This window comes from Ammospiza caudacuta, chromosome 9 (assembly GCF_027887145.1).
Source record: "Ammospiza caudacuta isolate bAmmCau1 chromosome 9, bAmmCau1.pri, whole genome shotgun sequence".
Taxonomy (NCBI): Eukaryota; Metazoa; Chordata; class Aves; order Passeriformes; family Passerellidae; genus Ammospiza; species Ammospiza caudacuta.
In genome coordinates, this window is record NC_080601.1 from 10,113,343 (window position 1) to 10,138,974 (window position 25,632).

Genomic DNA, 25,632 nt, shown 5'->3' on the forward strand with positions numbered 1-25,632 from the left:
CTACTGTGCTTTCAACCCTCCTAAGCTGTTTTTCAGTCCCTGTCAGACTTCCCATGCAGAGCAGTCAAGCTGCAGAACTTGCTTCATGACACTGGGGGTGTGAAGAGCTTTGAGTTCCCAGGTAACCTGGAAAGGTTCATGGATGAGAACTTTACTGGGAGTTAATAAATGTATAGAAAAACATGCCTGACTGAGCAATTTCCAAAGCTGAACAAATAGCTGGGGGTCTGCAGAAGAGCTGTTGCTACCTGGTCATGCTGTTCTTTGTTTCTCTGGACATCAGGTTTTGGCCACTGTCAGACTCAGTGTAAGGGACAGACAAATCCTTGGTGTGACCCAGTAGTGCTCATCTCTTTGCTCCAGAAGTGCTGGGATGAAGAATTAAATGCAAGAAGGAGGCTCTTCCCACCTAACCATGTGCTGCTTTGCAAGGAGCCTACCTAAGAACCCTATCCAGCAGGGTTCTTTCCATGCCCTTTGGCTGATCACCTTCCACTATTGAAAGTTCTCATGATCCTCTAATGCTATTGTTGTAACTGCTAATAGTAAATCCAGGTGACACTGATGGCAGCAGGTTAACACACAGCACTGCAGTGTGCTTTCACTGCACCACCTGCACTGAATGGAATTACTGCCCATCCACTAAGCCACACCTTGGCAGGCTGGCCAGCACCCACAAGCACCCACAACCACTCTAGCACACTTTGCACCACCTGGAGGGTTATCCAAAATTTGTACCAGGCTGCTCTCAGGGTTTGTATCTCTATTGTTCAGCACAATTGAAACAGAAATGGTTTGGCCAGGGTCATGCAAATGATCCAGACCTGCCCCTGGTCTTGGGGAGGAGAGGGGAGTCTCTCCTCTCCTTTAGGTGCACAACTGACCATAATCAATGCTCAGTGGACTGTCAGGTGTAAGCTACAGGTTCAATGCTCTCTCTGTAACTGCTGCATCAGCCATTTTCTTTCAAGGACACATAAGCATAAGACAGATCTCTTTAGATTCCCTTTTTGCCTCAATTGCAATAGCTAGTGAATAAAACCCACCCACCACATTTTCCCCCTGTCCCTTCAGCACTCAGCTACACCATCATCCTCTGGTTTAGCATCAGCTGAGTGAAGCACTAACCAAGTCAAAACCATTTGACACGGGCCCTTGGCATTTCCTGAGCATCCTCATTCCTTGACAAGGCTTTAGGTGGGCACAGGGAGGGCAGACTGGCACCATGTCTGTATTAGTTCTGAGGTCTCTGTGCACTGGCATGCTGTAGGAAGCCAGCAGGCTCCCAGGGAAGAGTTAGCCCTTCCAGCCAGCCAAGAAAGCAGGCATCTGTAGTGCATGGAGGGCTGTCTGCAGCCTGAGCTGGAAACCAGAGAACCCCAAACCTATGGAAGGTGGAAAGGCTCTCAGGGAGTAACTAAGCATTCCATTAACATGAAAGTTGGATGGCATCAAATGAAACTAGCATGAGGCAGATTCACAACCAAGAGCTCTTCTTCACACCAGTGTTAGCTGAGCTGCAAAATTTCTTGCCAGAGAACACAGGCTGGAAGCTTACACAGCTCCCAAAAGAAACCTTTAGGGAAGAAGCCTATCAAATACAGATCACCACCTCTACTTCAGAACTTAAGGCCAAGGCATTGGAAGTTTGGAATATACTACCAAATGTAATTTTGTGCCTACCTTTTTTTTATATTTCCTGGAGCATCTGCTGTTGGCCACTGTCAGAAGCAGGAACCAGGGCAGAGCAGACCTTTGGTCATCTGCTTGTGGCTGTTGCTGAGATTGGGATTAAGGACTCCCCTGCCTCACTACAAAGAGCCAAACCTGCTGTTCCCCTCCCTGTGCTTCAGCAGAGTCCCTTGTGGTCGTACAGGTTGGGCTTCTACTGGGTGTCAGTTCAGGAGCTCATCACTTGTCTCATGGCAAGTACAGGTTCAGTCCATGAAAGGGGAGGAGGGAAAGCAAAGGGATTTATCCTTCTATCCATTCCTGGAATGTTGTAGTGTTCCTGCACTGTTTTGTGCCAAAGAGGAGGTCAGATCCATGAAGTGACTGTGGGGTGAAGGACTGCAAAGCAGACACCCCTCTGGGCACAGGAGCTACACCAGCTCCTGGGAGTGACATGTTCTGGTCCTGCCCAATATTCCTAAAGATGAAATCTGCTCTCACCTTCAGTGAATGCTGGTTTTTGATGCTAAATCATATGAGGATCCACAGCACAAATAGTGTCTGCCAGGGATTTTAAATAATCTGGAATCATTTTGCCCTAACCAAGCACCCTAAGTGATGCTGTAGATTCAGCTCTTGTGATCCCTGGGCTCACCTACACTGCCCTGCTCTCTAGGAATCCCTTCTGCCTGTTGGGAATTAATCAGTTTCCAACTCTAGAGTTGCACAGTAGCATATTAACAAAAGAAATCCCTGCTGTGAGCAGTGATAGTAGGGAAAGAGGGAGATATGTCTTGCCTTAAGTATGGCCCTGAGCCTGTTGCTGACTGCAGAGAGCCAAGGTAAATATGTGTCCGGCTTGCCCTCAGCCTTGCTGCTCCCTCACTTGGCTGATTTTCACAGACAAAGCACCATCACTTAGTGTGATACACATTCCTTCTATTGCACTGGGAATAATCCTTCATTGCTATAAGCTTTTTCAATTTTCTTAAGGCCTTTTACTACTTTGCCAGCATAGCATAATTTATTTTGTTGAGTGGTTTACACATTGAAGTGTGTGAAGTTGTATTTATATGTCTCTGATGAGTTCTTTCCTGGCTAGTGGATCAGTGCTATGGGTTTTTTTTTTTTTACTTTAGCTTTCTGCTTTCACAGTGCAATTTTTTAACCTAAAACTGAGACTCCAGACCTGCTGACTTCTGCCACTTCACACCAGTTCAATTCTCAACTCCAGCAGACACAGTAGAGCCTGGAACCTTCCCTGTAGTGGGAGCTTTCACTATTGTCCAGAGTGGCTGGGGACCCTTTAAACAGCAAACTGCAGCTGTCCCTCTGGGGTGCTGTCCTTGGGTTTTCTGGCTTTGTGCCCTTAGTTTAAGTTACATATGTTATTCCATGTATTTCTTACATAGAGATTCAAAAGTTTAGGCTCTGTATGGGTAGGAAAGAACCACTTCAGTTTTAAAGGCAAAAGTAGACATTCTTCTCCCTCTTGGAACTCAAGGTTTTTGTAAACTGTAAGGTGTGGGCAACAAGCTGTGGGTGTGCTCACAACAGAGCTAAAGTTACACTTGTTTTTGTGCAAATGCCATCAGTGGCTGAGAGCTTGTGCAGCGCCTCAGGTAGGACAGAACAAGGCACAGTGAGAGCCATCAGACACTGCCCATCCTCACTATTTTTTGTGAAAGGATGAAGAGGCAACACACTCCTCCCAGATATGCTGATAAACACATTTCAGTCACAGCACATCACTTGATCTGCCATAAATGCCTTTTGGGAAGTGCCCAGGTTCAGCTTAGAGCCATGTTGGGGCTTAGGACCAGGATTTTTAAACAGAGACCCAAACCTTAGAGAGAACACCTATATTTGTCAATGGAGTATATATGGAGCCTATTGTCATTAAACTAATCTGGTTAACAAAACCCACAGCTTTTCCTAAAGACAGATTCAAAGGATTTAAAGTTCAGGGAGGATAGCACCTTCTGACCTTGCCCTGCTTCACTGGCATCCTGCTGGGCAGTACTGTGACACTTATTGGCATTTTGGACTGGTAGGAAGAAAAGGGAAAAGAATATTTAGAGGAGGCTGAAGTGTCCACGGTAGGGAACAGGAGAAGAAACCAGGCCTTGCTAGTAGATGCAGAATCATCTTTGCAAACCTCATGCACATACTCAGCTCCAGGTGCTCCCCCTTGTCTATCACCCTCTGACCTCCAGCTGCAGGGAAGCACTGGAGCAACTCATTAGGCAGGGCCACAGGTGAGTCCTCAGGACAACCTTCCCACCCTTCCCTTTGGATGAGTGCCACCTGCACAGATGGCTTCCTCTTGGCTCTGCTTTCTGCTGAATGGTAGGTGCTGGAGCCTGCCTCACATCAAATCTGCCTTTGCATTGCTAGCTAGAGCAGAGCTGTGTGGCTGGTTGTGAAGAGCATCACATTCCCTCAGAAACAGGAGGCTCCCTTACCTGCTTGTTGTAAGGGTTTTGAGGATTGCCAGGAGAAGAGGAAAACATGTCAAACACAAAATGCATTACATCATCTGAAGAAGGTAAGTTAAAATCTGAATGGGCTGCTGGGAGCTTAACTCAAGCAATAGCAGTAGCTGATCATTAACTTTTCCTTGGTAGAGCAGGCAGTGCTATAAAAGCATATTACTAAGATGACTTAATTTAGCACCACAACACCTCTTTTAAGTAGGTGGATTACCTCCCTGAATAGGGAGAGAGTAATAGAAAAGTACTCTGGAAGTTAATTGGAAGTACATCAGCTGCACAGAGCCCCACACCTACTTGTAGCTTTATACTTGTATAAAGCTACAACAACAATTCCCTCTTAGTTTGGAGCAAAGCATTTGCCCTGCTATTAGTGACCAGCTGGGATTTGTGGTCAAGATCTCCCACATGGCAGCTCATCCCTACAGTTATTAGATGTTTTACTACTTATTCCTTAATTAAACACCTCTTTCTTTAGCACAGTAGTGTAGTGTAGCAGCAGGGAGCAGTGACTGAAGTCCAAAGATGATGAGAATTTACAACTGTTTTCTTACCAGAGGCATCCAGCAGTGTCATGAACTAGCACAAGCCAACTCCAGTGAAACCAGCAGAAGAAGGCTCATAGCCAGCTGAGGTCCTGGATGCCAGAACTAGACAGAGGAAGCTGTAAGGAGCCCTTACTTCAGTCTAGAAGCAAACATACAGGTTAAACAAACAGACCTATACTGCAGAGAGCAGGCAACCATTGAAGTGCCATGGGATGGGAGGTTTCATGCAAAGGGTTTCTATAGGTTTTGGAATATAAAAATCTCCTTTTCCAGTTTACACTTCATATATAATAGAATAAAAAGATCCATTTAAGCCCAAGAAGTGTGAAACATTTATCTTCTCCTTCCTTTAGCTCTAAGCACTCTTCTCTTGCCCACCAGCAACAAACTCTGGATGAGCACCTTCAGTTTTTATAGCCCTCCTGTTCCCCAGAAGCCTTTGCAGCCCCTCCCCTCCTCTTCCTCCTCCCCTGGGCTTTATTTCAGTGGGCTTTAACCTACAAAGTTCAGCACAGGTTTTAATTGTTATATCCATCTTTTCCTGCTGAAATTGTGTTCTACGAAGTGCAATAATGCCTTCTTGCTTTTGTTTTGGAAGGAAAAGATTTTTAATGAGAAATATTTTTACATCATAGTGTAAACCTACTCATGCACTTTGACGTGTTCTTCTGTTGTGGAGTCATCTGCCACAGCCCTGCCTGAAATCTGGAGCTTGGATCTCAAAGAGGGCATCTCCTCAGAGAACCTTGAGGAAGAAAGGTTAGAGAATTCTGCTGATCCAGAGAGAAAGATAGTGGTGTTTAATGCTTTTGTGTGTGCTGTTGCTTCACTTTCAGTCTGCAGCTGAAATTTTCCTGAAATTATTCACATGTAACCTCTCTTCCTTGGTTCCATCAGGCAGCAAGGCCTGAGGAAGGATTTCAGTGTTTCAGTGTTGTTGTCCTTTGCACAGCAGAAGGCAAACACTCCTCTGTGTCTGCTCCCTGACCTCCCACAGAGGTGAGGGGTTCACCCCTCCCTTGGAGCAGCATCATCATTTCTTTGATGCTGTACCTGCCCATGTCACACACCCTGCGTTTGGTGACAGCCTGGGGGTTTGCAGGGAGCAGGTGCATGTGACTAAATGTATGAAGAAATTACCGGGGATACTCACATGCTTTGGATGTGTCCACCAGAGAGTCTCTGGAGCTCTCAGATGTTATTAGTATGTTTTTCTCAGTGTATTAGTGTGTGTTCTTCAGCATGATGAAGCTCCTGGGGATGCTCTGCCAATCTCTTCAGGTAAACACTCCTAGTGCTGCAATTTTACCTGCTGTAGGGGAGATGCCTCCTGCCAGGAAAGTGATGGGTGCTTTATAGAAGAGATGTGGGTGTGTTCCCTTCACCTGCTCCTGCCAGCCCTGTTACTGCTCCTTGGGGCAGTGACCTCCTGAGCCCAGTGTGGTTGTTGGACATGGGACAGGCCCAGGTGGGCCCTGGGATGGACCTGCTCCCATCAACAGAGAGCTCTGGGGCACCAGTCCCTGCACACAGGTGGGGACAGCTGAGCCAAGCCTCACACCCTCCCCTCTGGGCCCTTGCAGGAGGCTGGTGTGGGGATGTGGAATTTTTTGGGGTGCTTTGCACAAGGCAGTGGTTGTGTTCTTCCAGCAGATGCAGGCTGACAAGCCACAATCAAGTACAGCTAGTCCCTATAACAGTGGGGCTATTTATCTTGCAGTCCCTCTGTGAGGCTTAGAGACTATAATCACAGATCACAGCATATGCTGAGTTGGAAGGGATGCACAAGGGTCATCAAGCCCAGCTGCTGGCCCTGCACAGCACCATCCCCAAAGAACCACACAAAGCGCCCAAGAATATTATCCAAATGCTTCTTGAGCTCTGTCAGGCTTGGTGCAGCAGCCACTTCTCTGAAACAAGAAGCCTTTTAAATGAGAGCAGACACTGATAATCCCACATAGCCACAGGACATTAAACCTCCAGTATTGATGTCTCACTTTGACTCATTTATCTGGTCAGAAAGTCTTATGGGGCCAATTGAGATCACATAGCTCATTATTTTATAGCCAGAAATTATTAAAATAATAACAATAAGGTAATAATAATAAACCTTCACTTACTTTAATGACAAATCTTTATGACTGCCAATTCCTCCAGCTTGCAGATAACTCCCATAGCCTGAAACTCTTCTGTGTGAGTCCCATGCTCTTGTTCCACAGTCCCAAGGGTAAAATCTGAATAGATACTTGAACTCCTCAATTGGTGAAAGTCTTTCTGGGCCCTTATAAGAGAATTCACTGAACAGAAAAATCTTTCCTTTGGAAGCCAGTTTATTAAAATGGCAAAGTCAAGCACTGTCAAAATCAAGCCTGTCACTTTGAAATTGTAGGGCCAGATGGTGAGAATTTTTTCTGCTGGTCAGAAACTTTCTGAATGCTCAGTTACTTAGACCAGACTGGTTTTTTTAAGTATGTTTTCTGTAAGACCTAAATTTGGATTACCCCTCATTTGTCATAGGCTAACAGCACATATCACCTGGTATAGGCCAGCTGCTTGAGGTAATGTCATGTCCCAGAATAACCTTTCCATTTTGGCCATGCCTTTGGTAAATCAAGGAAGCCTGTGAGCCTATTCCTTGTGTGTGCTCCTCCTCAGTCTTAGCAAGCCACAATTGTAATGCAGTGGCATGTTAGTTCTGCTTTCTTTGGTTGTTTTTTCCCCCAGGAGGCCTGAAGTAACAGAATACTTTCAGTACAGGGCTTAAGATCCAGACAGCAGGACAATCCCTGTCCTAACACAAGGAATGACTGCAGAACAACTAGTGCTGGTTGTGGGCTGGCTACTGAAGTGAAAACTGCCTGGGATATGCCTTTAACATGCTCTGAGGCTGTTCAAATTTCTGGGGGTTTGGTTTTGTTTATCTGGTTGCTGCTGAAGAAGCTTTCCTTCCTTTGGTATTTTAAAGGCATGTGTTGTGACCTGTCACTTGCTAGATTTGTTTGATGTGAAATTTGAGTCTGGCCATGGAAAAACACACTGCAGGAATGTGTTTATTTTGCTCTCTGCTGGAGGCAACACTAGTTTCCAGTTTTCTTGAAGTTTCAGCCGAGTGTTGTGTTGCAAATGTAATAATCGCATTCAGGAGGAAAATTGGTATCTGAGATCTACAAATGGAAGGCCCAGAACCTGCAACTTTGCTTTAGCTTCTCCCAGGCAAACAGCCACATTCCCACAAAACTCATTGCAGAAATGGGGCTGGAAACACCAAAGTTCAAATTCCCAGCCATGTCCATCCTCCCTAGACACAAAGGCAATCTGCTGAGCCTTTTGGCCTCATCAGCTGGGAGATACTCTCCATATTGCAAAATACCAAATGGATTTTAAGGCCATTTACTCCTATCCTAAAAAATTAAAGAAATCAAATCAAACAAGCAATGGAACCAAAGCAAAACCATTTTTAAGGCTGCTTGGCTGCAGAGAGATTGTCAAGCACAATCATTTGCTTTGCAAATGGTCCCTGTTTAAAGTAACTGTTCCATGTGTGCAGAGTACTCCCAGTTCATGTGACAATATAAAGGTGTTGAGAGCTAATTAAAACAGTTGATACTTGTTCAAAGCTTGAAGAAGGGAAAACCTGGACAAGTGCCGCTTTTTGTTACCCATAAACTTGTCTTTTCCTAAGTCAGGGTTATTCTTGACTAAGAAAACATTACATGAAAAAATTATTTTACATAGATGAATAAAATGTTATGTATAATTTTTTCATTGCAGCAAACTGTAATGTTAGAGCTATTTTTTTCTTATTTTTACTGACATGAGAGCAAATTAAACTCTACCTTATTTCTCTAGTCTTTTTCTTCAAGGGGACGGGTTTAGTTTTAATTGCACATGGCAATAGCCATCTTATGACTCTAGTTAGGATACATTTAATAATTTTTAAGGAAAAATTATTAATACATTAATAATTAAAAATTAATTATTTTTAAGGAAAAAAATAGCATCTTCCATGGATTTCTTTCCTGTAGCTTTTCAGGAGGAAGCTGAGTGCTGTGTCAAGCTCCCCCAGCACAGGTGATTGAAGCACTGCAGTGCTTGCTGGTGCCTCTCCTGCAGCCCCCAGTGTGTGTGCTGCACTGCAAGGCATGCTGAACCTCCTGACCATGAGCTTTGGTATTCCTGGTGCACAGGGGCACAGTCTGGGGTGCTGGAGGTGTGCAGGAAGAGTTAAACCACAGTCAGTCCCTGGCTGGGCTTTGCAGGAGTGGAACAATGATGTATGGGGACTCTCAGAGTTAAGTCAATGACAGATTCTGCTAAAGACTTTCTTTTTCTTTGTGCTCAATCTCTGTCTATAAAATTAATGTTACTTATGGAAATGGGTATGCTATGTGTGATTTTTACTTCTCTTTGAAAATGCTGTAGTATAAAACAGCTGCTTTAGTATATTTTCCCTACTTACCAGAACAAGTACTCTGACAGGTCCACATGGCATAGCAGAGGGGCACCTGCTGTGTATTTACATTTATTTATGATCTTTTACTATGTGTAAAAATGCCATTTTACCTAGACCATATCATGAGCACTTGAATGAGAACTGGGAAATTATTAGTGTGTTTTTTCATTCCCCAAAATAACTATCAAAGTACAGCTCCTACACATTAGCACTTGCATTTCTGCCTCAAGCAGCTCAGTGAACAGAATTATTAGTATAAACTTATGGTGGTTATTTAGCTGTAAATCACTCTGTGCATTGAGAGGAGAGAAGAAAATCCTAATGCTTCATGTACCAGCACTGGGGTGAATTTTACCAGGCATGTGACTGTATAATCCCATGGCTCTAAGAGCAGATCAAGTCATCTAGGAAGTATTTGACATAGTTCTGCTTTTAGCTTTTGCATTTAGGGGAACACATATCAACAAGTAAAAATAAGACCTTATATTTGAAATCAGTGTTGAGGACCAGCTTCTCAACTGCTATAAATGTGATTTTATTATTATTATTACTATTATTTACCAGCAGAGAATCTACTCAAGCTTATGAAAGGTACTTAAAATTGACAGCCTGCAGAAGAAAACCACAGGCACAATTTTGCACACACGTATCAAATCCAAAATGGAAAATCTGGAGATTAAGCACGCAGACCTCAAAAAAATCACTGCAAAACTGGCCACTGTGGACAATTGATAGCGATTTGAGAGACTGATTATGAGCCTGTTGTAGTTTAACTATATTGACTGGCACTCCTGTGGTAGTTGCTTTATTAAGCATTGTCATTTTGATCATTAATTTCAGCATGAAATGGTTTTTACAGAGGCTTTTGTGCATTAGCCTAAGTGATTCTTCACTAAAGAGAGAAATCAGTATGTCAGTACGGTACTGGACATCTTTGAAGTTTGCAAAATTTAACTGCCCAGATGTTTCATGAAAGGCTTTCAATTCAGATATTATTTTCAGCCTGGCTGCCTACCAGAAAATAAATACCCTTCAATTTTTCATGGAGCCAGGAGAGTCTGAGGCAGTTTTCCTGCTCTTCCCTGCCCCCTGCCCGGCTGCCGGTACCGAGGTGCCAGAGTGACACCGCGTGGCCAAGGGAGAGGCAGCGCAAACTTCAGGGATAACAAGAAAATGTAACTTTTACTCCAAACACACATCAGGACTTTACATATCTTGTTGCAGCTCTTCAGAAATAATCTTTGCTACAGTTCCATTGTTTTTATTTTCCTACATGTATATATTAAGCCCCAAATACTAAGAGAGAAAATAAAATTTGTTTAATTACTGATTTAGGGAAAAGTACCAGATTTATACCATGAGATTTTAAATTAAAAAAAAATACGCTTTTCTGAAGTCTTTTACATATTATTATAGTATTCATGATAATTTCTCTGACAACTTTTAAGAAATACTTTTTTCCTTATAGAAACACAAAATAATTTAAGCTTTCTTATCCATCTGCCAATTTTATGTGTTCTACACTCTTTGGGTTCATCTTTTTATCCTTTTGCCTGTCACCAAAGGATGCTGAGTAGTTTTCCAGGAATTCAGTAGTTCCAGTACACCTCAGGAAGATTCTGAGCTGGGTGAGGTAATTAATAGTAGTTGTAATTCCTCATCCTCAGATGATAGTTTTAAAATGAAAAAAAAAGATCAAGAAAAATCTAAGAGAAGAGAGCCCCCTCTCCTTTCTTGGAGCCAGTGAGTTAATGGATATTTCAGAAACATATCTGGATTGGGGGGAGAAAAATTGATAGATCTCAGGCACATTTGTAATACAAAATGTTATATGCTCAGAGCATATCAAACACAGTTTGCTCAAATCAAACACAGTCCAGCAAACAGCTGTGAAATATTTACACTCCTGCCCACAGTTTACATGGCAAAGGGCTGAAGTGAAGCGCAGAAAGTCAAGGACTGGCTCGCTCTGAGTGAGTTCTGAGATCACACAAGAAAGGCTGAGATCCTGTGGGGAGCTACCAAAGATGTCCCACCAGGAGGGACACCAAGAGTCCCAGTCCTTTCCCTGCCTAGTTTAACCAGTTAAATCCTTCCTGATCCCCTCAGGGGTCTGAGGAGTGCCAGGCCCAGCAGGGAGCTGCTCACAGCACATCCACTGAGAGAACCTGCAGGGGAAAGGACTGAGCTCTCCTGTCATCCCCCCATGCCAGCAACTGGGAGCATCTCAGAGCCCTGCTCTTGTGTGAAGGAGTCAGGATGGGACCCCCTCAGGTGTTAGATCATCCTCCTGGAATGCAAGACATGCAGGGCCAGCCCTTGGCTGGGCTGTGATGTTCTTCCTCTAACCACTGGCAAGGGGAAAGGCCTTAAAAAAAGTTCATCTGTGATGCCTCTTATGGTAATAGATGAGATAAGAGGAGAAAAATAGCACTGAAGGGTAACTGGAAATGGCTGTGAGGACTGTTGAGGATAAAGGCACAAAATCTCTCCTTTTTTACACAAAAAACCCCACCTGCTTCTGAAAGACCAGCAATTGGCAGGAAAAGTGATGGGTAATGTGTCTTGTGCAAAGAAATTCAGAAGATGGAGAGCAAATGAAAAGGAGGGAAGGTGTTGTAGCACTGCTGGGTTAGAAGGGCCCATGGGCCTTGCTCAGCAAGTCCAAGCTGTCATGGAAAAATTACATTCCTCGGGCCCAAGGGTCCATGCTGGAAATTACCCAGATCCCTGGGTTTGGCTCTCAGTCAAACGCTTGGCCTTGCATTTGGCCAGGTATTTTGTGAGTTGTATGCAGGCTTTTTTAATAATTCAATTGGTTGTCACTTAAAATAGTTGGGGAAAAATATTTTTTTTAAAAGTCCCCTCCCAACAGTCTAATCTAAACCCTTCAGAGGTCAGTAGAAAAGTTTTCATTAAATTCAAGGAACTGAATATTACTATTGCTATAAAGCCACTAATTATTCCCCAGGGCATAATGTCTGTCACTTCAGCAATTTGGAGAGACCAGCTCTCACCTCCAATTCTTCCATTAAAGGCAGCCAGCCACCTGTACTGGAGATACATGTTTGAGATCACTCAATTAATCTGTTAGCAGCAGCATCAATAGCCTGCTATTGATTCAAACACAACAAGAATTTATTGAAATAGCCAGGTAGAAGTAAAATATGCCCAACAACAGAGGAGAACACCCAGTACCCTGCTGACATTTACACATGAGGAGACAATGCTTTATAGAGGAATATAGTGGAACAAAATCAAAAGCCATTACTTGGAATGAGCCATTGATGCAGCAGATGTAAACCAGAGCCGCTGGTGGTCAAAGCAATGGGAAATTCTGAGATTGCTCAATAAATTGATGCAGCTTGTCAGAAATAAGGCAAGGAGCTTGGTGGAGAAGAAATAGTCAGGCTTAATGAAAGTAGGGCCTGTAGATCAGTGTTTCCTTATTCCCACTCAGTCTTTAGAAACCCAATATAAAATAAAATCAAACAGAGGCAGTGGTAGTGCTGTGCCTTTCTGCAAGTCTGTGGGCACCAAGAAGGAAATAATGCTGGTCAAACCTGGCTGTTCAGAAGTAACCCAGATACCAACATGGGAACACTGGGAAGTTCCCAGTCATTTGCTGCTTTAAGGTAATTTTAAGTGTACCAAATGCAATTGGACTGAGTAGGTGTCTTTTCTGAGTCAGCAGATGTATTACCCATGCCTTCTGGACCAATATAAAATTTACACCTACCCCACACTTCAGCCTGCTAGCACTCAGCAACTTAAAAAAACCTAACCCACTGCCAAAACCCATTTGATCCTGTGTAAAATCCTATTATTGTATACACAAAAGTTTTTCACCTACATTACTTTTTAATGGCATGAAGGACAAGCAAGTGAAGTCAAACACCAAGTTAAGTTTATCACTTTCAGCTGGGGTTTACTTGTGCTCTAGTAGAAAACAAGATACTGAGCAGCCATAGTACCAGAGGCAATATTGGTACATCACATTATAGAACTTCATTTTAGACAGGAGCACATTGCTCTTAAATAAAGTAATTAAATCCTCAGTTCTTACAACATTCAGAAGAAAGCTTCTGCAATAGGTATCAATAAATAGGTCTGCTGATCACCCACAGGGGATTAAATCCCCAAAGTGCAGAGTATGCCAAGTTTTCACTGGAATAAAACTGAGTTTTAGGTGGCCAAAGCTTGAAGATCACAAACCTTCCACATGCTGGGTGCAGGCAGCAGGGCAGATGATGTTATTTTCAGTAAGGGAAGTGATTTGCCTCACTGCTAAGTTTTCCTCATTGATGACAGTGGAGCCGTGCCAGTGAGTCAGGTGTCTCAGTGACACTCAGCACCTGATCTCACTGAGGCACAGATAGACAGTGTTGTGTTCCCCTGGCCCTCCCCTTTCTAGGAGCACTATAATAGCTCCTTCAGAGCTACACTGATGTCACAGCAGCTGTTACAGTGCCTGGATAAACAAGAAAGATTGCAGACTTGAAGTTATTGTTTGAAAAGCTCACTTTTGAAATTTTAGTACTTAAGTTGTTAGTTAAGATAGGCTAAAGCATTCCCTGTATCACATTAAGCTGAGACAGACACCAGTTACTTACAAAACAAAAATAAGGCTTTACCAGTACTGCAACAAAATATTTAGTTTGCCCAGCTGAAGTTTTTTTCCACACAGTCTGGTCTATCCCCTAGCTTCTGATTTTTAATGCAGTTACTGGCAGGTTCCTCTTTTTCTACACCAAGGTAACCAATTAGCAGCAACAATTACAAACCTCTTGGCCTGTAAAGCCTGTATCAAGTTACTGCATGCAAATGGAGACAAATTAGGTCCCACTTTGTCTTGAAATTGCATCCTTTCACTGGTGTTAACAGAAAGGAACCAGCCATCACAATCTTCTCCCCCACTGCCTTCAATATAAGTAACTTACCTGTATGACTTCAAAACTCCTCTCCTCCTCAGTGCTCTGCTATCAAATGATCCCATTAAGCCAAGTAAGCCAAGTTTCCAGTATTTCTGGAGATTAAGAAGCACTTTGCAGAGAACAGTGCTAACAGCCCAAGTGTATTTATCTCTCACCATGCTGCTTGTTAACAAAAGTTAGGTTAACACTTTCAGCTACTCATGGACACAACAAACATGTGATGAACTGGATGGATGTCATCACCTCCACTGCTTTTAGTGTCCAGTCAGCAGCTGTAGGAGAGCTCCTACAAACCTCATTGCTTATAGAGTTCATATCAGAGCTTTCAGACACCTGATTTAGAAATGTAAATATTTCAATACTATTGCCCACTGTGCTGCAAGCCTTGGCCTCAGCCAGCAAAGAAAGGAGCACAACAGTGCCTAAGATGTAAACCCCATCCCTCCTGATGTGTCTGAAGGCCAACAATGAAGGTAGGAATTGGAAACTAACACACAATCCAGTATTAGTACACACCTTTAAACTTTATTTGAACTTTTAACAATATTCTCACCTGTTCAATTAAATGCCAGGGAGCTTAAAAAAGCTTCTGCTTTAATTATGAAAAAGTCTGGAGCCATGTGGCATCTCAGTTTATGATTACAATTACTAGGAGTTCACAACAGCCAACATCTTGGTGAATTCTTGGGCCTCCAAGACAATAACAAAAACATAGAGCAAGGGAATTATCTCAAATAATGATTTGCAGCTGCCTTGAAAAACTCAAAATCAGTTTGGCCATCCACACTTTTTAAGCTGCTGTTCTTCAGCATATCTCAGTGTCCTTTCGCACATCAGTTGCCATGCTCAAGTAAAACTGTAACTGACACAACACTGAAACAACTCAAACTCAAGAATTTCCTATCATGTCAGGAACAACCATTTACAAGTTTGGGTTAGCACCTTTTTTAGCCAAGTGGTACCTTTCCAGTGCATTCCAAAGAAAACAAGTGTCCTTCTGTAGAGCAGCTGTGGCCTGGAAATAAGTTCAGTCCTTCACTGGGGTTAAAGCTTTATTTATAGAAAGGTGACTGCATTAATTGCAGCAATATTTGCATTGGATTTGAACTCAGCACTAACAGGTTAATATTTACATTTAGGTAACACTTAAACCGAAACAAACAGAATACAGCCAATCTTAAGAGCAGAAAGACAGACATACAAATGACAGACTGAAGAGTAAAAGTAATCACAGTTATTTCACTCTGGATGATTTAGTCTGAAGGCCTATTTCTTAATCAGATTAGCAGGAAGAGTGGATTTGTCCAAATCATCAAAATATGGATGGTTCAAGGCCATTTTGCCAGAAATCCTTTTTGCAGGATCATAAATTAACATTTTCTGGAAGAAAAAAAACAAAATCACATTTACTTCCTCATGAAATGTGAGCTAAAATCATGTTAAATACATATAATAATAATAACAACAACAACTACTACAAAGACAGTTCCCCCTTTGTTCTGTGCTCTCCTAGTTGGAGAGGTTATTTCCCCTACAAGTCAGTAGCAGTGTGTAGTACCTCAGAAGATGAAGAATCCCCTGTTCAATAACCAAGTACCACATCCACTAAATCCAGAACCAGGCAACCAAGCAGCAATAATTGTCTCAGCTTCTTACTGAGGGAAATTAATAAGCTTTAGGCTGGTAAAGCCCTAAATGTTTACAAGGACAAGTGGTCAGACACTTGTTTGTTGCTGACATTGAACAAAGTGATGTCAAATGGCTTCTGCTCAGGTTGGTGACTTTACAATTTAAAATAAGAGAATGCTCACTCAGTTTCAAAATCCGAATTGGAAAGTAGATGACAAGCAGGTAGAACTGAAGAAAACAGTTAACACTTGAGTCTCTTTGCAATAAAATATTTCAGTCGAATACCTCAAAGGTGATGAGAGCAAAAAGAGGGGATGTCACAGCCATTAAAATAACCCTCAGAAGTTTCTAAAACAGGAGGAAATTTGTTTTCCTAGCCATTAAAAAAAAGTATCTGTAGCTTATACAAGGGGTCAAAACAGGAATGAAGCAGTTTTTTACTAGACCCAACATGAGCAAAGCCTTTTTATTTCTCCTTACTAAAGGACAGACAGACCATTTCAAATTCAAGTAATAAGGATTCCACCAGCTGCCTCTCCCCTGTCTGCACAATAAATTTGTTTTCCAGAACAAAACTTAACCAGTCTTACTCTGCCCAGTATTCAGTCTTGACATTTAATTATCTTTACACTTCATTCTACAGGGAGTCTTCCAGGTTGATTTAAACCACTGAATTTGCATTTATATTCTCTGAACTTCTGCCAAATACAATGCTGCCTCTAGATTTAACCTTGCATGCCCAATTTTACTTTGTGGCAGGTTCCCATTACCTATACCTAGAACAGTGTCCTGTAGTTAATTCTGATATCAAAGTTTCTCTCAAAATTGGCTCAAAGAGGGGAATTTCTCTGAAGAGATGCTGTGACACTGAGACTACAGCACCACAACTGATGGAGCAAGTGAAGGAAACCTCTCTGAGCAGTCTGGAACATTAGTTTTCCCTGGTACCTACTGTCCTGATAATTCAAAGCTTTTGAGGACAGCCATCAAGTGCTTTGAAATGCTGGCCATAGAAGTCATTTAGCTTATGAAGGTCTTAAACTCACAACCTCACTCATGCAATCTGAATTACACATGTTTGTGTTAAGACATTGTCAAAGACAGCTCCTTTACATACATCTGCAATAGTCTATTGAAAAAAAATTAAACATTGAAACATTTTCATTGATAAATCTGAGCTTGTGCTCTAGAACAAACTATTTAGTTTTGTTGCCTTTAAAGTTATATTATGGGTTTAAAAGACTTTAAAGTGCCATAGGAAACTTAAAGGTATTCCAGTCAGGAATACCACTGTCACCACACACTAATAGGAAACTAAAATGTTAACATTAAGGCAGAAGTGTACAAGACTTTAGAGAACTTAATATGCTTTGAGACTAGAATTACGTGAACACCATAAAGAATTAGTACTTTTTTTAAACTTTATTAGCAGCAGCCCCAACCACTGGTTTCACAGAGTGATGCCCAACCTAAGCTCAGATGAGCCCTTGCAGGTCCTTTTCATGCAGCTGTTTCAACAAGATTCTCCTGCCTGTTCCTTTCATTTTAGTTTGTAAATACAGTCAGCAATAATTCTATTTCAAACTGATTTAATAAAGATGCTGTCAGGAGTTGTATCTCTTTAAGACAGCTGTGCTACAAGGTTCAGAGCTATCCAGGACAACTGCATGTTCAACAAATGCTCAGGCTGTCAGCGTGAACTGGGGCTGTCCCCCAAGAAAAACTGAGAAATTGTGATCATTTGAGCTTTTTGGGTAACAGTGCTTCATTCAGAGCATTCTGCCATATTCCCAAAATGGGTGATGAACTGCTCTGTGAGTGCTCACAGCCATGAGCCAGGTACACAGCTACTGCTGTGCAAGGGGGTTCTGAAGTGTCAGCTTGCCTTGAGACACACAGAGCACCCAACCCACAGCCCCATCTGTAGGTCTGCACTGTACAAATATAGCTTTAGAACAGCTAAGGTACATTATTATACCTCAGGACATGTAAGAGTACACCTAAGATGTGACCTAAATTAGCCCTCAGTGGCAGCACATGAGCTGGAGAGCACTAAATGGAAAAGCCTGATGAAGAGCTTGCCAATTAAAAGCCTGGTGTGGTGGTTTAACTGCCTGGCCACAGAACTAAAGGAAACTCACACAGACACAAAAGATACCAATTAAAAGTTAATACACCACAGGCAAAAATATTTAGCTCCAAATTTAAGGACAATTGAGACAGACACTACAGACAGACTTGAACTAAGTTTCTTGTCTCAGCTAATCAATACATTCAGCTATTTCTATCCTTGTATTCAGTTAAGACCATCATGAAAGTTTAACCAAGATGAGCCCACCAAGCTTAATTCACACGCTACCACAAAATAGACAATTCCAACTGGTTCAGTAGTCACACAGCCACATCACAACTGGTGCTGGAAGAAAGATGACAGCTACTTTATGGGCAGAAGCCTTCACTTAAACCTCTTTGTAAAGACTCATCCTCACTTTCAAGTTATACGTGGCTTATTATTATAAAAAAGCTGAGGCATAATTGCTTCAAGTGAAAAACAGTCTGGTATCACTTGTGAAAGGAATTAATGTCACACAAGGTGTGAGTTGTGCAAGAAGGAAGGCTGATACCACTGCAGATAGCTTGAAGATGTCCATATTTTCCTCCCAGCTATGACTGATGAGTACAGCTTTGTGTATTCTGGAGTATTTCAAACAGCCCACTCAGGTTTTAATCAGCAGTTTAGGACAGACTACTTACAGCCAGCAGATCAAGTCCATCTTTATCCAAGTTTTTGACATGTGTTTCAAGACTGACAGGTTTCCATTTTGGGAATGTGTTTTTATAGTCTTGCAGGGATTCCACCTCAGGCCATACCTCGTTGTTGGGGGTCCCTAAAGCTCTGTGCAAGCATAAGCAAAACATTAAGCAATTTAGTCTGAAATCTATGTGCTATTACACTTTTAAATACACACAACTGTTGTGTGGTGCCACACAGGCAGCAAGCAAAGGGTCAGCCTTACATACCTGAAGATTCTGAAGATCTGGTCAATCTCTGAATCCCCATGGAAAAGTGGCTTTTTAGTTGCCAGCTCAGCAAATATGGTTCCTATGCTCCAGATATCTACAGGAGTAGAGTAACGAGCAGATCCCAGCAGCACTTCTGGAGATCTGTACCACAGTGTCACTACCTGTGGAACAAGGGAAGGTTAAGTTTGTGGAATCAGCTCCTTTAATTGACTGCAAGATCAATGGTTCATTTGTTATTAAGCAGCATGCAGTTTTTTGCCAAAAATAGCCAGTACTATAAGTTTTAGTGGAAGTGTAACAATAGTTTCAAACTTCATTTGTAGACAAACCAACTCCACTGCAGTAGCTTCTACTTCAAGAAAAGCAGCTGCCTGCACAACTTCCCTAAGAGCAGGAATCCTTTGGCACCCAGTCACAAAACCCCTCAAACCCAAGTGCTGTGCAAAGCAAAAATGCCTTTATTACACAGCAAGCAACAAGTTTGAGTCCATCTGACTCACTCTGAGTGGGATTTATAAAATGTTTTGGAACCTTAGCGTGAAACCACAGTCAAAGAACTGGAAAATTGTTTTGGAAAACAAAACCTAACTTTTTTATAGTTTTGTTAGCTTATGGCTTGAAAAAACTTTCTTTTTAGCTGTTTCAGAATGAGTTCTTAGCAGAGAGCACATGCACACTATCCAAACCACCAGAGGTATGTCCCAACTCACTTCATGGGTGTAGACCCGCACTGGGATTCCAAAGGCTCGGGCCAATCCAAAGTCTGCCAGTTTAATCACTCCCTTGTCATCTATCAGGAGGTTCTGAGGTTTCAAGTCTCTGTGCAGAACTCTTCTTGAGTGGCAGAAGACAATGCCTTGCAAAATTTGGTACAGATAACTCTAGAAAGGATGAGGTGGCAGGAAAGAAAGAAAGGAGTTACCTTTAGTACATGTCAGTGTCCTGCAACACAAAGGTGTTCCCTTCATTAGCTCTCCCCACAGCAGCAGGAAATGGAGATCCAAAGCATTGCAGATACTAAGTTAATATCAATCAAAAAGCTACACAAATTAAAATTAGTTTAAGGCAGTTTAATCTCAGTAATTAAAATATTTTCAAGTGGCATTTGAAAGCAAAACTCACATTCCTCTTATTATCTACTGTTACTTATTTAACCTTTCATTTCTGCTCAAGGAGTTAATTATACTGAAAGTAAGAGCTGCTTATGGCTTAGTAGGTCATCATGAAATTCCCTCTTGGGTTAAGAAATTGTCCGCATTACCTTGACACGTGAACGCTCCAGATACTGGCCAGATGGAATACTATCCAAATATTTCTTGAGATCCATGGAAAGGAATTCAAAGACAAGGTACAGTCTCGAATCCTGCATGAGAACATCCTGAAGACTAAAAATTGAGTATACAATTACTTCCACTGCAAAATACATGAACTCCCATTTCCTTTCTCAACAGGGATACAAGCTGATATTTCCAGGTTTCTATTGTGGAAGTCTTAAAAGTCTTCAAACAACTTAGTGAGTTATACTGTCACCTGGATAATCAAGTATAGCTGAAATAGTGTCAAACTAAGATAAAAGCCTATAAGCTTCCTCTTAAACTTATGTTCTCTCAAATCAGACACAGAAGTCTGAAGAAAAAATACTTTTGCCATTAAAAAACCCCACCTGTGGGTGTTGGTGCCTAGCTTCTTAGAGGCTGGCCTGTCACAGCAGAGCCTGAATTATTGGGAACTTAAGGGAATATTTAATAGGAATCCAACAGACACAGAAGGATTTGCACACATTTTTAAGTATCTCCATCATCCTGACTGGAGCAGAAGGGTTCCTAAACCCAAACATGCACACATTGAGACACTACCTGGTTTGAACCTGGCCAGTTTAAAAGCACATTAAAAATCAAGTACTTTGCTGCATCAAAGAGCAAGCAAATATGCTGTGGGAAGACAAAGGCTGCAATCATTTTTACATGTCAGACAGTCACTGATGGAAGTTTCACCCATAGCTCAGGTGTGCCAGCTATGACAGCATCAAAACACATCTAAATTTCTGCTCCAGAACAGCAGGGAGAACATCACAACACTTAAGTCAAACAGTATTCCAAGGTGGTAAATAAATTTCTGAGTCTGCCTTAAGTAAGAGCTACAGCCAGTTTTCATGAGGTATGCTGCCTCCATTCTCACAATAACCTCTCTGAAAAGAATTTACATAAATTTGTAAATTAACAAAAAGTAGTTAGAGTCCTAGAACAAAAAGAGGCAGCATGAGGAAGGCTTATTAGAAAACTGGCATAAATATGGAGTTTAAAATATTTGCTGCAAAGCAGATACTGTATTAAGCAGAGAGGTTCTCATCTCACTAGAGGAGTGGAAAAATAATTTATGATCTGATGGGAGCTAGTGCCCCTCCAAGAGTTTAGCTAAATAGCAGTATATGCATACCAGACTATATTGGGATGATTCAGCTCTTTTAATAAAGAAATTTCTCGGATAGCAGTGCTTGGAACACCTTCCTCCTCACTTTCTAGGCGTATTTTCTTCATTGCAACCACCTGGCCTGTGGTTTTGTGACGACCTTTATACACAACACCATAGGTACCTGAACAAAAAGACAGTGAAACAAATATAGAAGTACCAGCTTCAGGTACAAATAAGTTATTGCAAACTGGAGGTGCTAACATAGGTAAAATCCTTACAAATGGAGTATTTGTTCAGATTACAAAGTACTACCTTAGCTGTAGAGTTAAACTGAGCAATATTTTTGTTTGTTTAAAGAAGGCTACCCATGAAGTGTAGCATTTGTTAGGACAGGTACTTAGAAGCCTAAGTGTGAAAGGTGAATATTTGGAAGATGTAGTTATAAAATCAGGTACTATTCCAGTTTCAAGTTGATTAACTTTCAGGCAAAATCATTAGAAAGGATTATGATTTTGCCATTGATACATCATATTAAAATGCTAAAGGTTTAGCTGTAAAGGGAAGTAGTGCTCCTTCTGCAGTCTGAGATCCAGCCATCCGTGGGTGTGAGCTGTAGAAATACCTCTGGCTCAATGCTCAGTGCAGGAGAGAGCCTAGTGCTGTGGGTCTCAGCAGAAGCTGAAACTGGAACCAAGAGTAAATCTCAAATCAATCCATCTTAATTATCAGTGCTCACAGAAGTAGAACCCTCAAACCAAGACATCATAAGCCTTCTCTTTTTACCCTTCTTGAAGCGTTAATCCCTCACATGAAGCCCAAACTAGTTTATTTCAGAAAGATTCAGGCACAAGGCTTTGGTTACAAAGCTTTGTTACAAGATCCAAGCACACCTTTTGCTATTGCCTCAGAGTGGGCAATCTCAGAGCAATGTACTTTAAACTCTCAATTTATAAAAAACAGAATTCTACAGTGATCACAGACTGGATTTCCAATAACAGGAAGGTTGTGACCAGCACCTGCATTGAAGCCATCTTCTTAGTGCCTCAATGTGAAGCAATTGTTAAAAAATCACTTCTCCACAGAGCTTTGCTATCTTGCTTTCCTCTGACACATGCCCTGCCTGTATATAATCAGAGCAGAACAATCCAGAAAACACTACTCCCTACCAGAGCTACAAGCAAAACAACATTGCACAACTTCAGGGGCAACTGGTAAGTTTATAGTCAGAGAAATGGGGGAGCTTCCTAAGCTGTAAGCTGCTTTCAGGACTCAGAACATATTTTTTCTTCCATCTGGAGAAATGTTACAGCATTAGCCATCAAAATGAAGGCAGACACTTTTCAACACTGGTCAGTTGTTTTTAAAAAGACCATGTCACTTTCAAAAAAAGGGGCAGGCTGAAAGTTTTTACAGATATACATAGCTACCACAGTAATTTAGCCACAGGCTTATTTAGCCACTTGGTGAATCTCAGCGTGTCCTGTAACAGGCAGAGTGCACAGATCTTCTGGGACACTTCATAGCTCAAACTGTGGAGCATTTCAAAGCTCACTGTTCCCCATACTTACCTTCCCCAATCTTCTCTATTTTCGTGTAATCGTCCATTGCTGTGGTTATCTCTGAAAAGGACGGGAAAAAAGAAACAGAAAACGAGGGTCAACAGTTGCTGTCCTGAACACAGACAAGTCATTGAACCTATGCCAAGTCTTTAGAAGCGAGTAGTGCCTCACGTAATTAAGATGTAATGTGAAACACTTACTGCTCTCATCAACAGGAACACTGAACATATTTATTGCAAATTCCAGCTAGAAAAACTACACCCCAAGGTACGAAAGGGCAATAACTTCAAGCAGAAAAAAAAAAAATTAAAAATCTTCGGAGAAAACTTTTCCAGGGAACTGAAAAACGTGTGCCCTACTAATATTTTTTACCTAACTACTCGCTTAAGAGGAACGAGTTAGAAACAGATAAAAAAAATAGCTAGAAACGGACAGGAATGCTCCTATGCAAAACTGCGGAACCGGGTGTGAGCCACGCCAGGGGACACGGGCCCAGGGTGTCACCGCGCGGCGGGAGGCGACAGCCGGGACCGGCACTCCGCACCTCCCCCGCTGCTCCGGACCGGCACCAGCTCCGGCTCCGGGGGGGAGGAGGGGGTCACGGACACCGAGCAGAGCCCGGTTACCGCCGGCTCCGTGCGGCTGCTGGCTCCGGGCAGGCCGCGCTCGGTGCAGCCCAGCCCCCGTCGCGCTCCCGCCGCCCCGAGGCGCTCCCCCGCTCCCGGGCCGTCTCTCCGGGGCGTTCCCCGCCGCGCACCGGGCCGGGTCGGTCCGGGCGGCCGCGCTGTGCCCCGGGCTGGGGAGCGGGACCCCGCGCGGGCTCGGGAGCGCGCATCCCTCCGCCCCGGCCGCCCCCGGCCGCGCGCGCCAACGGCCCCGCCGCGCGCCCCTCACCTGCGGAGCCGCCGCGCGCGCGCGCCGCACGAGCCGCCGCCGCTCAGGCACGTCCTCAGCACCGCGCGGAGCAGGGGCGGGGCCGCCGCGCATTCGAACCGGCCGCCTGCCGCGCTCCGCCAATGGCGCCGCGCCGGGCCCGTTCAAAGCGGCCAATCAGCGCGCTCCGCGCCAAAGCGAGGCCCAAAGGGCGGCTTTCGGCTCCGCCAGGGGAGGGAGGGGGAAATAGAGAAATGCTGCGCGGGCGGGCGCGGCAAGCTAAGGGTATACCGGACGTCTCCTTGGTTTGCCGTCACCGCGAGTGGAGGCAGTCTGACAGGGCGGGTGGGTCGTTCCGCGTAGCCCTCAGCCGGTGACACGGGGGCGCTGGGACGGCGCCGCTGGGCGGACTGGGCACGATCCCAGAGGCACGGAACGGGTCAGGCTGCAAGGGACACCTGTGGGTCACCTGGTCCCACCTCTCTGCTCATGCAGAGCCGTTCCAGCGCACATGGCACAGGATCATGTCCAGACGGTTCTGGGATATCTCCAGCGAGTAAGAATCCACGTCCTCTGTGGGCAGTCTGTCCCAGAGCTCGCTCACCTCACAGGTAGAGTTCTGCCTCGTAGAACTCCTGGGCATTCCTCTGGTGCCATTGCTGGTCCCAGGGAGCAGCGCCTGGTCCCTGCTCTGAGCCCTCCCTGCAGTCAGGGACGGTGTCCCCTCTGAGGGACCCCCGCAGGGACGGTGTCCCCTCTGAGGGACACACACAGGGACGGTGTCCCCTCTGAGGGACACACACAGGGACGGTGTCCCCTCTGAGGGACCCATGCAGGGACGGTGTTCCCTCTGAGGGACACACACAGGGACGGTGTTCCCTCTGAGGGACACACGCAGGGACGGTGTTCCCTCTGAGGGACACACGCAGGGACGGTGTTCCCTCTGAGGGACCCACAGGGACGGTGTTCCCTCTGAGGGACACACAGGGACGATGTTCCCTCTCAGCTGTCTCCAGGCTGAACAGTCCCAGCTCCTTCAGCCTTTCCTCCACAGAGAGATGCTTCAGTGCTTGATCAACTCTTCGTGGGACCTTGGGTACCACCGGGATAACCCCTTGGGCTGCTGGCATGGTCTGGGGAGTATAATCGTGTTTGGACCAGGCTGGGCGTTGGCTGCAGCATCTCCTTTTAATCAAGTCCCTAAGATTTGGATGCTGCAGCTTCTGCTTTTAATCAAGTCTGTTAGATTTGGATGCCATGGCCAGCCAGAGCATAAATTCATTATTTCTGTCTGCATGGGCGCTGATCTGGGCAGAGCTGCTATGGCCTTGGGAGCTGTTTTTAAGGCATATGCCTTAATGAGAGGTCATTGGGTAACTTAATTCCCCAGAAGCTGGGATGTGTGTCGGAAGGAAATTAAAGTTCTGCATGCCTCCTCCCAGATTAAGAAAGATTAGTTGCTGTGCTATCCCAGCTTCTGAAAGAAAGGTTGGGGATGAAATTAGAGAGGCACCTGTGGGCCCTGCTCAGCAAGCACTCTGCCAGCTGCAGCCATCCTCCACCGGTACCCAGGAAAGTGGTGCTACAGTACACCAGTTAACAAAAAAATACTGGGAAAATACTACTCCAAACAAATTTTGTTACTGAGAAACTGAAATGCTAAATAAATTAACCAAGTAATGTGTTTCTAGTTTTACAAGTCTTTCCCCTGCAGGACAGCTCCGCGGTGGATCTGTGGTGCTGCTGACCCACTCTAGCACCAATTGATCATCAGCACTGGCAGTCCTGGACCAACAGCTCCTGTGGAAACCTACAGTCCCTGCAGGGGTGAGACACAGGCACTGCTGATGTTACTGCCTTTTGTAATTACTTCACTGCACTGGTTTACAACATTCTTGAAGGATGGCTTTGCTGCTTGTCTGAAATATAAGCAGGGCAGGGTGCTGCGGACAAAAACATGCGGCTTCTCCCTTAAAGCATTTCTTTGGGATGGTGATTCCAGGAGGCAGGGCAGTTTATGGTGCACTTCCTTCTCAT

General features: G+C 43.8%; 1 protein-coding gene across 2 annotated transcripts; it reads right to left on the reverse strand.

Annotated features, from left to right (window-relative positions):
* Window positions 1-14,616: 14,616 nt before the first annotated feature.
* Window positions 14,617-23,676, reverse strand: CDK1 (cyclin dependent kinase 1). 2 transcript variants are annotated; one of them, XM_058810467.1, is made up of 8 exons: window positions 23,617-23,676; window positions 22,732-22,782; window positions 21,188-21,344; window positions 20,013-20,136; window positions 19,462-19,632; window positions 18,749-18,912; window positions 18,482-18,623; window positions 14,617-15,478 (listed from the first exon to the last, which is right to left on the reverse strand). In XM_058810467.1, exons 2-8 carry the CDS (start codon window positions 22,766-22,768, stop codon window positions 15,365-15,367), a joined length of 909 nt encoding a protein of 302 aa, XP_058666450.1. In that variant the 5' UTR covers window positions 22,769-22,782; window positions 23,617-23,676; the 3' UTR covers window positions 14,617-15,364. The 2 variants fall into 2 exon arrangements, with proteins under 2 accessions (XP_058666450.1, XP_058666449.1); XM_058810466.1 differs by lacking the exon at window positions 23,617-23,676 and adding an exon at window positions 22,923-22,944.
* Window positions 23,677-25,632: the final 1,956 nt, after the last annotated feature.

Coding starts and splice junctions, on each gene's coding strand:
- CDK1 (XM_058810467.1), bottom strand. CDS start 22,768: ATGGACGATTACACGAAAATAGAGAAGATTGGGGAAG. Junction 20,137..21,187: donor AATCATCCCAATATAGTCTG/GTATGCATATAC, acceptor CTCAATTTTTAG/TCTTCAGGATGTTCTCATGC. Junction 18,624..18,748: donor CAGATCTTCAGAATCTTCAG/GTATGTAAGGCT, acceptor ATGCTTGCACAG/AGCTTTAGGGACCCCCAACA.